General features: G+C 35.6%; 1 protein-coding gene and 1 non-coding gene across 2 annotated transcripts in view; both read right to left on the reverse strand.

Moving 5' to 3' along the window:
* The window catches only part of NUP107 (nucleoporin 107), a 47,332-nt gene that overhangs the window by 8,709 nt on the left and 21,493 nt on the right, over window positions 1-17,130 (reverse strand). Inside the window, exons 10-22 of the mRNA XM_069584662.1 lie at window positions 17,003-17,091; window positions 14,731-14,809; window positions 13,058-13,171; window positions 10,547-10,637; window positions 10,326-10,402; window positions 8,151-8,210; window positions 7,266-7,411; window positions 7,092-7,140; window positions 2,756-2,825; window positions 2,330-2,448; window positions 1,317-1,355; window positions 817-967; window positions 382-494 (exon numbers count right to left, since the gene is read on the reverse strand). Of these exons, the coding sequence (XP_069440763.1) occupies window positions 382-494; window positions 817-967; window positions 1,317-1,355; window positions 2,330-2,448; window positions 2,756-2,825; window positions 7,092-7,140; window positions 7,266-7,411; window positions 8,151-8,210; window positions 10,326-10,402; window positions 10,547-10,637; window positions 13,058-13,171; window positions 14,731-14,809; window positions 17,003-17,091 (1,197 nt within the window). The remainder of the gene's footprint in view (window positions 1-381; window positions 495-816; window positions 968-1,316; window positions 1,356-2,329; window positions 2,449-2,755; window positions 2,826-7,091; window positions 7,141-7,265; window positions 7,412-8,150; window positions 8,211-10,325; window positions 10,403-10,546; window positions 10,638-13,057; window positions 13,172-14,730; window positions 14,810-17,002; window positions 17,092-17,130) is intronic.
* LOC138438489 (small nucleolar RNA SNORA38) lies at window positions 3,620-3,751 on the reverse strand. The gene has a single exon (XR_011256414.1). It is a non-coding gene; the product is annotated as a small nucleolar RNA SNORA38 (small nucleolar RNA).

Raw genomic sequence — 17,130 nt, forward strand, 5'->3', positions numbered from 1 at the left:
CCAATTTAATTATCTGATTCCTTTAAGTGCTATTCTACAACCTTTTCTTTCCTAGATAAAACTTTCTATTCTTTTCTGAAAATAAGGAACAATTAAACTACATAAAAATTAGTTAACTGATCAAGTATCTAGAATAATCAGATGAGTAAAAATTCAATGCTCAGGTTTTTACTATTAAAGAAGCTTCCTTTAACATAAAACTACTACTAAGCAATTCCTTACACAAGACTTAAGTTTGCTGACAATTTTTATAACTTGGCTGACAAAGAAAAATTCTTAAAAAAATAAAGAAGCCAGAGTATTTTAAAGTAGACATTTAGAAAAAGCATAACATGAGGGATTATTCAGTCACATAATACACCTCTTGTACCCTCATATTACCTCGGTAGTACCCGTATCCAAGGCTGGGGACAGGTCATGATGACTGAATTCACCATCATCTTTCTTTCGAATATTCTCAACTACAGTTTTTGTTATAGCTGCAATATCCAAATCTAAAACATTTTTTGAAGGGACAGAAACAAGAAATTAATCATTCACACTAATATTCTTTAAATAATCACAATGATTTAGTAAATCTGGGATAACAATTCTTTAAAATATGAAAGAAATTATAAAAGAAAATGCCAAAATTAAAAGATATTTTACACAATATACAGTGTAAGTTATTTCATTCCAAAACAGAATTTCATTGAAAATGTCATTCCTTCTTTTCCTCTCAAGAGAAACAGGATTTAAAACTAGAAGGATATATGTTACTAAGACAAAATGATAATCTGCTTACAGAGCCCAACAGATGAAGCCTTCCATTTTTACCTGCCTCTTTAGCCAGCTCCAGGCAATGGTGGCGCTGTTCAAACTCTGTAACACCTTCCAAAAATAATGCATACTGGGCAACAGCAAGGTCTTGAGGCAAATGACAGGTATAAAATGCTATGAGATTTGTATGTTTCTCATTTATTAAAAGCTGAAAAATAGAAAAGGATCAAAATGTTAATATGTCAATAATAAAGCAAGTTCTAGGAACAAAGGACTATTCAATTCTAAATTTTTAACATATTTAGGAGAGATGCATACAGACATAGAGTTGTACTGCTAAACAGGATTAATTTTAAATTCCAAAACAAAGTATTTATGATAATTAACAGATATTTATGTATTTTGATATTTGATATGATATTTATGATATTTTGATAACCTTTCTGCCACTAGATATTAAAATACTATCATTCTGATTTATGTTTTCATTAAAATGGTCAAAGGAAAAAAAAGAATCAAACTGTGGATTTGATTTTACCTGTTTTACCAGAGTTTACCTGTATGTATGTCTTTAAAACATCAATGGAAATTTCTTCCTTCATAGGGAAAAAACAGATATAATTAAATCATAAATACAGCTGTTTATGTGTACCACCAATACTAATAAAAATCCTGTCATAATGATTTTTAGTATTTACCACTGAGCAATTACTACATGCCTGGAGAAGGCAATGGCACCCCACTCCAGTACTCTTGCCTGGAAGATTCCATGGATGGAGGAGCCTGGAAGGCTGCAGTCCATGGGGTCGCTGAGGCTCAGACATGACTCAGCGACTTCAATTTTACTTTTCACTTTCATGCATTGGAGAAGGAAATGGCAACCCACTCCAGTGTTATTGCCTGGAGAATCCCAGGGACGGGGGAGCCTGGTGGGCTGCCGTCTGTAGGGTCACAGAGTCGGACACGACTGAAATGACTTAGCAGCAATTACTACATGCAAGGCTAACTGCTTAACAAATTTCTTGTATTAACTTACCCTAACTCTTTGTGAGTAATTACTATTACTGTTCACATTTCAGAGGAAGAATCTAAGACTTAAAGAGGTTTTATTTACCCAGATTTACACCACTAGAAGCTTCTGTGTAAGAATGTGAATCCAAGATTTTTAATCCAAAACCCCAGCTCTCAACTACTACATCATTCTGCCTTCTATGCATACTCTGCCCAAAATGTTACCAATCATTTAGGACAGAAGAAAAAGAAAGAAAACAAAGACTTAAAATCCCACAGAAAACTTAGTCTGGTTCAGTTAGCTTGCTGGTTGATTTCGAGTTGGGTACTGATGAGGACTGAAGTTATAAACTGTCTCCAGTCCAGGTAAACATCAGCATTCTGTAGTCACAGATCAGAACATTAGAGTCATCTGCAGTGAGTTATCACTGAGCGACAATGTGAGACTATGGTCACCATTCTAGAAAACAAAACCCCAAAGTAGTATCATGTTTTCCTAACAACAGATGTATAAAGCGTCAGCCTTGAAGAGAAGAGTATACAGCTCATTTTTATTTACTTTGGTCTGTAGTCCAAGAGTGCGGAAAAACAAAATGAGGTGAGTCATGAAGCGGAGGAGGTGTCCAGGTAGACTGTTCCTGCTTTTGGAAAGCCATTTGCTAAATTCATCCATCAAACCTACAAACCATTAAAGCAAAGATTTAGATGGATACAAATCAAAAAAGAGACATAAACTCTATCCAAGGACATTTATTATATTCATATAGCACTCATCAATTCACTGCCTTATTGTTATGAACTACCACATCAAACAGCCTCTGGATTAAAGTCAAACTTTATTTTCTAAAAATTATATAGTTGCAGTCAAATAGGTTGAAAGAGATGACAAGATGTGGTAAGTCATGTGCACTGTTTTGATAACTTTTTAGAAAACTACTTTAAAAAACCAAAGAACTCATGCAAAGTAAAATAAAATATATCTTACCATCAATGTCTCCCAGGATAAGGAATTTTTGAACTACATGATAATGTTCTTGATTCTCTTCTAGAACTCTCTGAAAAAATTTTCACATTTTCTGTAAATTTATTATGGTCATTCTGTAGTATATACTCATTGGTAAGCTAAAAACATAAAGTGTTGAAGGAACATATACAAACAAAGGGCTTCCCCGGTGGCTCAGCAGTAAAACAATCACCCTGCAACGCAAGAGCCGCAGGAGACGTGAGTTCGATCCCTGGGTCGGGAAGATGCCCTGGAGCAGGGCATGACAACGCACTCCAGTACTCTTGCCTGGAGAATCCCAGGGACAGAGGAGCCTGGCAGGCTACAGTCCATGGGGATGCAGAGTCAGACACGACTGAAACCACTTAGCACACATGCATTCAGACAAAGAAAAAGCTGGAAATGAAGGGTATTAGGAAACCTAAATAAAGTATGAGAAAGATACTACCGTTGGGACTCAAGGTTGAACATTATTTTTTGAAACAGAGAACTGTGATAAAACAATTTAATCTCTGTAAATGTTATAAAACTTTTTCTTTTTTCAATTAAAATGCTTTAATCACACATAGACAGATATATTTTTATTAATGTATTTTACTGTTTTCCTTGACTGTGCATGGTGAACCAGAAGAGAAGGGGACAGATGACCAAAGCAAAATAAACTATAAGATTTCCTTCAATATAAACAGTGGTTTTTGAAAGCATTCATCTGCAAATTGTACCAAGAGTAATAAAATCCATCAAAATAGTGATTAGGCACAGAGTAGAAAAAATTTACAAGTAACCTGCTGTTAAATTTTTTTCCTAAAGAAAATAATTTCTATATTTTTGGTCAATTTTTTTTTTCTACATGGGATGGTTGATCGTGAGCCTGCAGCAAGCAAGCTAGCACCGGACTTCTCTAAATCCACATTTCCTTGCCTCCAATTCTTATGTGTCCAAAAGACAGGAAACCATAGACCTGCCTTCGTAGGAGGGTTTTAATTTTTATTTGTCTAAATTTTCTTCCAGCAGTCTTTCTTTCTTTTTCACAAATATTTGCTCCACCTGGAACTGATTGTAATCCATGTCATGAGGCAGAGATCTAGCTTTGTTTTATTTCAGATGGAAAATCAATTATGTCCATACCATGTCTGTAAATAAACCACCCCTCTTCCTCTGAAAGGAAAGGTCATCTGTCCTTTATTAGGTTCTCATATATATTAGAATCTAATACAGACTTGTATATTCTGATGATCTATTTATTCCTGTGCCAATTCTATTGTTTTATTAAATTGTTATTTTATTAAGGAACAACATAACTACTGTTCTTTTCTAAATCTTATTTCTATTCTCACTTACTCTTTTATTTGGAAATTTTCTGTTCTGAAATAATACCCCAAAGCAATAGGTTTCAACGTTAACTTTGGAATGACTGATATTAACAACAAATCATCTCATTCGGGAATGTGCTAAATCTATTTATTTCTGTCTTTCAATAAGATTCTATAGTTTTTTTATGGAGGTACTCAAACCCTTGGCTATTTATTCCTAGGCATCTTACAGTTTTGGTCAGTAATTTAAATGAGACTTTTGGGGGTATTTAACTTATATGCAGAGTACATCATGAGAAACACTGGGCTGGATGAAGCACAAGCTGGAATCAAGATTGCCAGGAGAAATATCAATAACCTCAGATATGCAGGTGATACCACCCTTATGACAGAAAGCAAAGAAGAATTAAAGAGCTTCTTAATGAAAGTGAAAGAGAAGAGTGAAAAAGTTGGCTTCAGTTCAGTTCAGTTGCTCAATCGTGTCCGACCCTATGAATGGCAGCACGCCAGGCCTCCCTGTCCATCACCATCTCCCGGAGTTCACTCAAACTCACGTCCATCGACTTGGTGATGCCATCCAGCCATCTCATCCTCTGTCGTCCCCTTTTCCTCCTGCCCTCAATCCCTCCCAGCAACAGTGTCTTTTCCAATGAGTCAACTCTTCGCATAAGGTGGCCAAAGTACTGGAGTTTCAGCTTTAGCATCATTCCTTCCAAGAACACCCAGGGCTGATCTCCTTTAGAATGGACTGGTTGGATCTCCTTGCAGTCCAAGGGACTCTCAAGAGTCTTCTCCAACACCACAGTGCAAAAGCATCAATTCTTCGGCACTCAGTTTTCTTCACAGTCCAACTCTAGCATCCTTAAAGCTCAACATTCAGAAAACTAAGATCATGGCATCCAGTCTCATCACTTCATGGCAAATAGATGGGCAAACAGTGAAAACAGTGGCTGACTTTATTTTGGGGGGCTCCAAAATCACTGCAGATGGTGATTAGCGGCCATGAAATTAAAAGACGCTTACTCCTTGGAAGGAAAGTTATGACCAACCTAGACAGCATATTAAAAAGCAGAGACATTACTTTGCCAACAAAGGTCCATCTAGTCAAGGCTATGGTTTTTCCAGTAGTCATGTATGGACTATAAAGAAAGCTAAACACCAAAGAATTTATTCTTTTGAACTGTGGTGTTGTAAAAAGACTCTTGAGAGTCCCTTGGACTGCATGGAGATCCAACCAGTCCATCCTAAATGAGATCAGTCCTGGGTGTTCACTGGAAGGACTGATGTTGAAGCAGAAACTTCAATACTCTGGCCACCTGATGCGAAGAGCTGACTCATTTGAAAAGACCCTGATGCTGGGAATGTTTGAGGGCAGGAGAAGGGGGCAAAAGAGAATTAGATGGTTGGATGGCATCACTGACTCAATGGATATGAGTTGGGGTAGAGCCCAGGAGTTGGTGATGGACAGGCAGGCCTGGTGTGCTGTGGTTCATGGGGTCACAAAGAGTCAGACACAACTGAGTGACTGAACTGAACTGAAATCCTTTTCTTACTAGCTGCAACAAGTACAAAAAGGCTATAATTTTTTTATAACTTTATCTTGAATTTAGACACTTTAAAAATTCTCTTAATTATAGTAACTTATTGATTCACAAATTTTCTAGATTTATATTTTTATCATATGTAAATGTTCCCCTCTAGATTTGTATCTATTCCTTGACTTTCGTTTGCTGGAAAATAAAATGACTTTCATTTGTTTTATTTTCATTTGCTAGAATCTCTAAAACAGACTGATTTTTAAAAAAGAAAAATTTGATAAAGTATTAACTTTTTTCACTATACAAAGATATCTTATACAATAAAAAGGAAAAGATAAAATTCAACAGAAAAATAAGTGAAAGTTCTAAACAGGAAATTAAAAAATGGTCAATTAACACTGGAAAACTTGCTCAGCCTTATGAATAGACAGGGAACTATGAGAAGAACAGGGAGTTTCTACTTCCCACCTCATCTGATGGGTTGGCAAAAACAAACTGACATGTGGGGCTAGTTGAGAAGGTAGGGAAATGGCCATGTCTATAAATTATTTGTAGGAATATGAATTAATTGCTACAACCAGGGAATTAATTTAAAATACATATACCCTTTAACTCAGCCGCCCTGCTTTCAGAAAACTTATTGTAAAGAAACAGGACTAGTAGATAAGCATAAATAAGACTAACAAGAACATTCCCTGCAATGCTAGAAGTAACCCAAATGATTACCAAAAGGGGAATGATTCAAAAAGGATATATCACATTTCATAGAATATTATATACCTATTAAAAATAATAAGTTAGGTTGTTAAATTTATATGCATTAACTCAAAGACAGTCTCCTTAAACGGGGGTGGAGCAAAGGAGGGAGCCATAAACTAATGCAGGTAGAATGACACGAAAAACAACCTCTAAAAACCAAAATCTTATATTAGAATATTTACATACATTTCTAAGAGTGTGGAGAAGGATATGAAGGATACATGTCCATGTTTTATCATCTCAGTGAATGAGAGTAATCCTAAGGAGGCTGGGAGGAAATTTTATAAAGATCTTACTTATATAATACATTTTTAGATTATTTTGTTACAATATATACTGAGGTCATTTTTTTAAAGTTTTAAGAATATTACTTTAAAAAATACTAATTATTTTGAGATTTAGGAAAATAAAGTTTTGTTAATTTTGCATTCCAATTTAATTTTTCAAGAAGAAAGAAATCAACTAGCCTACATGCATGCCATATATTTCAATGAAATAAATTCTAAACTAAATAAACAGAAATGATATATCATTTAAATATGTAATTAAGTTTCTTCCTTTTAAAGCAATCTCTTACTTGAGTATGCCATGAGGAAAGGAAGAGAGAATATAACAAGATTCCACATACTTTTGTGCCTTTCAGCTATAGTACACAACAATGTAACATTTAGTTCCCGATTCCAATTATCCTAAAATATTAATATTTACCTTTTTATCAGTAGCTTGAAGTTCTTCAAAAACCTTTTCTAAGGTCCAACTTTTGAAACAAAAATCAAGAAAACAGATAAAGTAACATTAATATATAATATGAAAAAGACTATAGAATAAAACTTTAGAGCATACTACAAATCCTCATGGTGGAAAACAAACCAATAGACTCACTTTGCTTCCAAATATTCTCTAGGGAGTTCTTCAGTTTCATCCAAAGTCATTACTGATGTCCTGATCTCCTGTTCAACCAAACTGTCCACCATCACCCTGAAGTAGGCCCACACTGTGTCCTCCCAGGTGTCACAGACTGGAAGCAGCTTCACCCCATTCCAAAACAGAAACATGCAGACAGTCAACAAAAAAAAGGAAAAGCAGTGGAACTTCTTGATATGAACTATAAAATCACTATAATAACATAAAACATATGGATTATAAGCTATCATCCAAATAACCCTGTGTCTCCAACTTCTCCCCAAACCACTTTTTGGTGGAGGGGCACAGTGGGCAGCATGTGGGACCTTAGTTCCCACATGGAAAGAGAGGGATGGAACCAGTAGCTCCTACAGTGGAAGCGCAGTCTTAACCACCAGACCATCAGGGAGATCCCTCAAGCCACATCTTCTAAGAAGTCTGACTCTTATAGCATCAATTTTCCATGCTGATATAAGATGGTGTTTCAACTAATTAAAATAACATCCCTCAAAATAGCTATAAAATGTAGGGGATAGAGGGAGTTGTGAGAAGCACATGTACGTGAGACAATTCTAACAGTCATACTGTGCCTTAGGGGTACATTTATGGATAAAGCTATAGTTACAAAAGTTGTAAATGTGTATTATAATTAAATTTACAATTCTGAGAAACTGAAGTCTGACTGCACAGATTAAAACATGGGATACATCAAATTAAGTAGCTCAAGTTACATCTATTTCATAATAATCTTATCATCGCTATTGTTAGAAACTAGCTTAAGCTTATATGATTACTATATTAGAATATTTCATTCAGCCTATTCCATTCCATAGGAAAAAAGAATTATTAAAATACATTGCATACCTGCTTGAGATTCCCACTTAGAGCTGCATAAATTGCTCTCTCATATCTATTAAAAAGCTCCTGAAATACAATGAATATAAATAAAATTGAACTACTGTTTATCTCAGTATGTCAGTTTTTTTCACAATCTGGAATTCTGCAGTATCTTCTAAACTGAACTTATTTGTCCCCGAACAGTTTCTAAACTTGAGTAAAAGATCTACTGGGGGACTAAGAAGGAAGGATCCCTTAGTTTGATGTAGTCAATACTGAAATCTTCCAGAAAAGTCAAACAGCTAAATTTCAAATATAGAGTGAAAGCAGATTCAACTCTAATTGATGCTTTGATTATTTTACAGTCAAATTTTATTCCAGATAGAATCCGCATAGACGTTTTCTCCTATAAAATTGCTAAATACCTAACACTACCTGAAACTGATCTAAGAACATCAAACAAGGCCCTTGGAGCCTGACATGTACCAGTTTGCATCAAATTCCTAAGCAGAATTAATAATTTTCACCAAATTATCCCATTTTACTTTTGGATTCTATTAATGACACTTCCTGTTTTCTCATCATCCAAACAAGAGTCTTCAGAGACTCTCACTACATAATTGAGTCTTCCTTTGCCTTCTGTTTCCAGTTTCTGCTCCTGACCATTTTTTGTTCCTTTCTTTTCTACTCGCCATATTAACCTAGGACAGGCCCTTATTTCTTAGTGTCTGAATAATTCTGATAGGCTTCTAACTAGTTTCTCAGTCTTTAGTTCATTCAATTTTAAGCCTATTTTCCACTGCCATGCTAATCTTCTTAAAGCACTGCTGTCACACGCCCTCAAGGTTTTGATGGTTCACTACTATCTATGGCACAAAGTTCCCATTCCTTGGAGCAGCAATTGAGGACCACCACTGCCTGCTCTTAATTTTTTTCAGTCAACTTAGAGCAGCATTTGAGGACTACCACTGCCTGCTCTTAATGTTTTTCAGTCATCTTCCCATTACAGTCAGTTCTGCTATAGTGCTTGTTTTGAAAATGTGAATTTGTTCCAATGCAATTGATTTATCAAGGAACAATTTGAACATAATACAAACGTCCCATTTCTTTATGCACAATTTCATCCACAAGAAACACTGGTTGAATACAGGAAACAACACCTAACTGAACCAACCAACTTAGAAATACACAAAACTGACCCGCCTCAAACATCTACCAGCCCCCTGGGCTCTCCAGGTGTGTGTTAAATTAAATCCTTTTGCATCAATTGTTACAATTTTGTTTGACTTCAGATAGCCTCCTTCTATCACTTCTTAGTAACTCACAAGCTGCAACCCTCTGATATCCCAGTACCACAAGCAAACTCCAGTTCTTTTTTAAGGTACACTGCCATATTTATTGCAATTACTTATGTATTTCCTGTTAATTTAACAGAGTGAAACCGTGTGGTTTTTATTAAGTTTTTATCTTTTTAAGCGTTACTGATGGTTTTTGAGTACTGTGCTCATAATTCCATTTTCCCTCAAAGCTCTGGATTTTCTGCACCATTTGTCCTGCTGCAATGACTGCTAGGAATGCATAGGTCATGTCACAACAGAACTGACAATATTTCCTTTCGTGAGCTTTCTGTTCCAACCTGATAGACCTACCTTCCCTTGAGTTTGTCCCATCTAGGCATCCTATCTAGAATTCCCTCCTGTTTATCAGGACCAACAACTCAAATTTCTGAAAGATCAATTCAGTTCTCTCTTGGGAACCCAGTCCAGTGCTTATATAGTGACTTCATTTGCTACTTTTTTTTTGCCTTATTTCAGCACTTAACTCTTAGTACTCAGTGTCTGAATGTGAAAGTGAAGTCGCTCAGTCATGTCCAACTCTTTGTGACCCCATGGACTATAGCCCACCAAGCTCCTCCGTCCATGGTATTCTCCAGGCAAGAATACTAGAGTGGGTTGCCATTTCCTTCTCCAGGGGATCTTCTCGACCCAGGGATCGAACCCAGGTCTCCCACATTGCAGGCAGATGCTTTAACCTCCGAGCCTCTGATTAATAAAGCCTACCCTATTCTCCAGTCTGATTGAAAGTTCTAAAAAACAGGAACTTTAGTTCTTAACTACTCTCAAAATTCCATAGCATTTTCAGCAGGCCTTCAGTGTATTAAAAGTAAAAATCAGTATCAGTAAATATTTTATTATATCTTACATCTTCTGCCATTCTCCAACAACTTATTTTCCAAATGCATCTATATGGATTCCCTTCAACAGGTTCTAATTCTGTTCCTATAAAACAGTAAAAGAAATAAAGTTTACAGTTTAAAATGAGATCTTACTTCAATAATTTCTAAAAACAAAAGCTATACTTCACAAAATTGCTATTTAGAGTTAAATATATCCCAACTCTTAGAATAAAATCTATTAAAATACCTCCATTAACATTGGGGTCATGATAGAGTTTCCAGCCTTCAAGTGTTGCAGCTCTCCAAGCCTGGCCACAGCGTTTGCAGAGTCGCTGTGCCTTTAGAAACAAGAAAAAGAGCGGTTGGCCATATAACCAATGCAGTACCAAAGAAATACGTGTGCTTTGTAGAAAAATATAAGGGATTTAACAAAGGACTAGATAACTTATGGCACAGATGTCACAAAGGATGGTGTGGACAAATTAGTGATGGCATTTCACATATGCATGTCTTTCTGTGGTCCCTCCCTATCTTCCTTTCCCTAATAATCCCTTTGCTCTTTGATTTTGGGCTCACCACTAGGTGCTCATGGTGCCCGCAAGCATTTAATTCTGCTAAAGACAAATGGGTTATAGAGGTTGATGACCCCTGATTTATGTAAAAATAGTTAGTCTCTATAATGACAAGGGTGCTGTTGCTCATTCAGGCCATAAACATGTTATGTCTTTATGCTGAATGTGACCAATCAGATGCACCTGATGTACCACTGAGTTAAGACACATGTTCGTTGGTCCAGAATCTCTTCAGGAACCATCTCTCCCTCATTTAGTCATATGGTTTGAGTAGATCATATGATTCCACCTCTGAACTCAACCATTAGGCATGTGATCTAACAAGAATCACTCCTAGGACTCTTGCCAGAGATACTGGGAAAGAGACAGTCCTTTTGCTGGGGTTGCTCGCTTGCAGGAAGATATAAGGATGGAGCTGCTGGTGGCTGTTACTGACACAAATGGCTCCTTGAGAATGAAATCACTGAGAGGATGGCAGAGTTAAGAGCCTGGACAGTATCTAATGACATCTTCTGAGTCCCTGGATCCTGCCAGATATAACCCTCTACACTTCTCTGTTCCAGGAACCAATCAATTCCCTGCTTGTAAGTAATGAGTTAGGTTTCTGTCATTTGAACCTATAGAATCTGATTAATACAACCAGTTAAAAAGCATCATACTCCAAACATATATTGAATGTATGGCTCATAAAAGCTATAAAAGCTATAATTAAAGCTATAATGTAGCAACATGGAAAAATATTTTTAAAATATTTGATATGTTATCTGAAAAAAGGCAGGACAAAATCTGAATGCAGAATCTTAAAAACATTTGTCTAAGTGAAATTAGCTAGACACAAACGAGCAAATATTATATGATTCCACTTACCTCATAGCTAAAATAGGCAAATTAACAGAGACAGAAAGTAGACTGGGTTACCAAATATTGAGGGAAAGGGAAAATGGGAAATTACTGTATAATGATTACAGAGTTTCTGTCTGGAGTGACAAAAAAGTTTTAGAAACAGACAGTGGTAATGATTGCACAACACTATGAATATACTTAATACCACTGAAATTAACATTTGAAAATGGTCAAAATAACAAATTTTGTTATACATCTTTTATATAATGAAAAAAATCAATAATGCAATATACCAAAAAACTACTGAGTTAGTCACTTGAAGTGGGTGAACGGTACAGTAAAAAGATTAAAAAAAAAAATACCTGGAGGTATACTGTGTTTACAATTATGTTGAAAACAGGTACAAAAGAAGAAGGGTTATAAGTAAATCTTTATTTAAAACGTCACTATCTGTGATTATGCAAAAGTAGTAGGACCTTAAAAGTTTTTGTTTTTCAAGCCTCTCAGTAATGTGATTATATTTTTGTTTTCTGTTGTCAAAAATACATCCCGTTTGCCACTGTGACTCCTAAAATCCTGCACGTAACTTGGCACAGTGGCTGGCCCTTAAATATTTTCTGAATAAATGAATATATGTTACTTCTTTTCTTAATTAAAACATAAGAATGACGTTTAATAATCCAAGGGTTACTACTGTAAGAAATTATTGAATATATGCTGGTGGTTTGTAACAGAGAAGAACAAACACCACTTTGAGCTAACATATTTCTAGCTAAAGAACATCATCTAGAGTACAGCAAAACAGGTACAACATAGTATCTGATGCTGAAGCACCTATGCATCAGACTGTCTCATTTAAAGGCATCCACAAAACCACTCAGTAAGCTGTGTTAATTAGATACTTCACATCCTACATGCAAGATCTTAACTATCACAAAGGAGGTTACAGTTTAAAGAGGTGAAGTTAAAAGGAAGAAGTTTGAGGGCATCATAGTCTTCAAATGCTACACAGTGTCAACTAGAAGAGCAATCAGGGTCAGATTTATTCTTAACTCTTAAAAATCCAAACTAGAAATAATGAGGTTATGCCTAGAGTACGAAGTACAAATATGGGAAGCGAAAGCTTAACTTCTTATAAAGAATTTTCTACCAGAGATACACAAACTAAAGTGTACTGCTTTCTGAAACAATGTGTTATCATTGAAAATGTTAGGCGTTAGACCCAGAAATATTGTGAAAAACATTAATGCATTGAGGAAGTATACTAAGTTGTCACAAAGATCCCTTCTAACTTACAGTCTGTGACTTTTTGACATTGGACAAGCAGGGTATGTATCATTTACCTCCTCTGTCATTCCAGCACGAATTAGAGTGAAAAGATATTTGAGTAATCTGACTTCATCTTCTCTATCCAGATCATCAAGTGGCATCTTCTGTCTTATGGGAGCATCAGGGTCCTACAAAAATTAATCAACTATAAATCCTTTATATACATATATAATTTAAATATCATCGAGACGTGATAAACATCTCCTGAGTTTATACACTGAAATAAACTAATTTTAGTTAGGTAACAAAGGGAATGAAAAAGCTGTAAGTGTTCCAAATAAACATAATTGTCTGCTGCCCATTCAAAACACTCCACTGGTCCACAAAGCTGCATGCCTTAGTCAGGCAAGGCAGAGATATCACTAGCCCAGCCCAGAAACTCTAGAAATTCTACTCATAATTTAAGTAGACTTGAACTCTACCCTGCTGTAGCAACTACGTGGCCAAGTTAATCCTAAGCAGAATTAGGCCTACATGGAGAATGAGCAGAGAAACTCCAGGAATCACAATGCATGCCGTGACTAGAAGGTACATAGCTGGTTCTTCCTGAGAATATATGAGAAGAGAGCCCAGTATGGGATTAAAAATACATAAAAATAAATCCATGTCCAACAAAAGAAATTTTAAAATAGATTTCTGATAAATACCTCTACCCTCTGACAGTTATTCCTAACTACCTTTCAAAATAGAAATGTGCATTTAAACACTAGGGATAACACTGGCCTCACTTCTGCGGCAAAGAGCACACATTATCTACATGATGAATTTCAGATGAAAAGCTATTTAAATGTGACTTAAAAGGAGGAAGTAAATCTTATTCCAAATGTTACTGAGTAATATGAGTATCAGTTCAAAAAATGGAATACATAATAAGTCAACTGGCTAGTTCCACAAATATTTTTGCAGATATAATCATTCAATTTTGGAAGATGGTTTCTTTCTGACAAAAGGAAATCACTTTCCATAAATTAAGGATAAATGATTTTTAGTTGTTTGTTGTGGTATAATTTTGCTACAATTTATTACAAGCACTGTCAGTAGTTACCAAATAATTTTTATCAAAATGCACTTTTGTTACAAAATAAGAGTTTTACCCATTTTTTCAGTTACTTCCTTCTCTCACTCTTCACTATAAACTTTTAGTTCACGTGCCTCCACCTATCACAAAGCTCTGTTTCGTCATTTCTACAATTATTAGACTCTCGTTTTTTCAAACCCGCTGTTACTACCATTACTCATATCCTAGAATGACTTTTTTCTAACCTCAAGCTAATTCACAAAGCTTTATTTTCTCTCCCTGCTTTCTACATAGAAGAACCTTCTCAGGTCACCATCTTATATTTAGAGTTAAACCTTACTATAAGGTCAAAATTAATTTGTTTTAATGCTGGCAAATCAGGAATACTTTCTACATTCTCTTTAACAATTTACAATCCATAGGCCACAGATGGGCTCAATACATGCCATTAAATTCCAATGCAACTTAGTACTTTTTAAGAGTTAAACAGTATATGCCATCCTTCAGAAATCTAAAACAAAGATCCAAGAGAAGAAAATACTCAGTCTTTAAGAAAATCCAATACAATATTGTAAAATAATTAGCCTTCAATTAAAATAAATAAATTTATATTAAAAAAAAGAAAATCATTTAACTTTGAGGGCAACTTTCATTTCAAAGAACACTTACCAATTCAGTGACAAGAGGACGGACACTTCCTATATAAGAAGATAGCTGCCGCTGTTTCAAGGTATGCAGAGTATTTTCCCTGAAAATATAAGTACAACTTCTTTTGAGAAGAACAATTTGTATACGTCTACTTAAAGAATCAGGTCAAGTCACAGTAAGAGTACCAACTCAGAAAAAGCATGAAAAACACTAAATACAAAAGGGCATTTTAGCTCAGATGACTAACAATGTTGAACATTTTTTCATGACATATTGACCATTTATTTACCTGCTTTTGTAAGGTATCTGTTCAGATCTTTGTCTTTTTTATTGGGTTATCTCTTTGTTACAAGTTGGAGTTCTTTATCAACTACAGGTTCTTTATGATTCTTCCAATCTGTGGCTTGCCACCAATTCATTTTCTCAATTATGCCTTTTACTAAGAAGTTTTAATTTTGGTAAAGTCAAATCACTCTTTCCCTATTATTGCTTTCTGTGACAATCACTTATTCTCCAAGTCACAAAAATGTCCTCTTATATTTTCCTCTAAAAAGCTTTAAGTTTTAGCTTTTACAACTGGGATTATGATCCATCTTGAATTAACTACTGGGTACAGTGCAAGGGGGCCTTCCCAGGTGGTGCTAGTGGTAAAGAACCCATCTGGCAATGCAGGTTAGACCTAACAGATGCAGGTTCGATGCTTGGGTCAGGAAGATCCCCTGGAGGAGGGCACGACAACCCACTTCCATAGTCTTGCCTGGAGAATGCCATGGACAGAGAAGCCTGGCAGGCTACAGTCCACAGGGTCATACATAGTCAAACACGACTGAAGCAACTTAGTATGCACACATGGTGCAAGGGAGGTATCAAGGTTAATCTTTGTTCACACAGATACACAGTTTTCTCTGTACGGTTTGTTCAAAGAACATTTCTTTCCATCCTGGGCTGCTTCAATGCCTTACTAAAAATCAAATGACCATGTATGTGTGGCTTTGTTTTAGGATTCTCTACTTTTATTGATTGGAAAAAAAAAGGAGACCAACAGGTTAAAAACTTGCAAAAATCTTAACAGACATTTTAACTTAAAAATTTTTGTTTCTGGGACTTCTCTGGTGGCTCAGTGGCTAAGACTCCACACTCTCAATGCAGGGGGCGGGCCTGGGTTCAATCCCTGGTCATGGAACTAGAATCCACATGCCACACAGTTAAACAAGCATTTTTAAATTTTTTTCTGAAAATAGAAATTTCTTTCAGAAAAGTCAACAAGAATCAAGATTTAAGATTTAAAAAATATATATATTTGGTAGCATTAAGTTTTCTAGTTAAGCAGAAAAAAAAACTGATTTGCAGACTTTATACACGTTACTGAATTCAAAGGCAAACTAAACGTTTCTTTTTTATATTATTTTTTATTGGAGTATAGTTGCTTTACAATATTGTGTGAGTTTCTGCTGTACAGCAAAGTAAATCAGCTATATGTGTACATATATCCCCTTTTTTGAGCTCCTTCCCATTTAGTGAACTTTTTTCTTTAACTCTTGAAATAAATTGTCCCTTTAACCTGGGGGTTGCTTTCTGGTTTCAAGGTTTTAACAATAAATTAGAAGCATTGCAGAATGTAGGGAAAAGGGGAAAAAAAGACACACAAAAGCAGCTAGAAACACAGCAGAATTCTCTTGATGATCAAACTATGATTATTAAGAAACTGAGTGCCTGACAACATGATCATGTCATTCTTTCATACTCGAGGCTTCCTATCACATTTAGGATAAAGTTCCAAACCCTTATTTCAGCTGACTGTCAAAGTCCTATATTAGTTGGCTCTCTTCAATCTCATTAACTACTATTCTTTTTCTTTGTTGTGTTCACACTGGCCTTCAGTGCAAATACTTTACCTTCTTAAAGTCTCTGCAGTTCCTGCTCTTGCCCAGAGCACTTGTCACTCAAGTTTTGTATGCCTGACCTCCTTTATTTCTTAAAAGCCTCTTACTCTTACTACCTGTAACCTTACTTCCCTAGAGAGGCTTTCCTTGGTCACCTCTTCTACTTAAATCCCATTATTATCCTCTATCTATCAACTCTTGATTCCTTTTTCAAAGCTATTAACACCTAACAGGATATATATATGTATTTGCTGTCTAACTCTTACACAATTATAAATCCCATAAAGGCAGGGCTTTTATCTGTTTTGCTCACAGACCGAATTCAGCAAGAAGTGAATAAATGGTTATTGAAAGGTGAATAAACAAAATCAACATTAAGTGACTTCAGGAATAAAAGTTTAGTGACTTACCAATATACTGATTTTGCATAAAATTCAATATTATCAGAAAAATCTCCAATCTCATCTTTGGCAATGCTTTCTAACCAATCTACCACCAGCTAGGGAAGGGAGCAAAAAAAAAAACAGTAACTATAAAT

The sequence above is a fragment of the Ovis canadensis genome, chromosome 3 (genome assembly GCF_042477335.2).
Source record: "Ovis canadensis isolate MfBH-ARS-UI-01 breed Bighorn chromosome 3, ARS-UI_OviCan_v2, whole genome shotgun sequence".
In the NCBI taxonomy this organism is placed as follows: domain Eukaryota; kingdom Metazoa; phylum Chordata; class Mammalia; order Artiodactyla; family Bovidae; genus Ovis; species Ovis canadensis.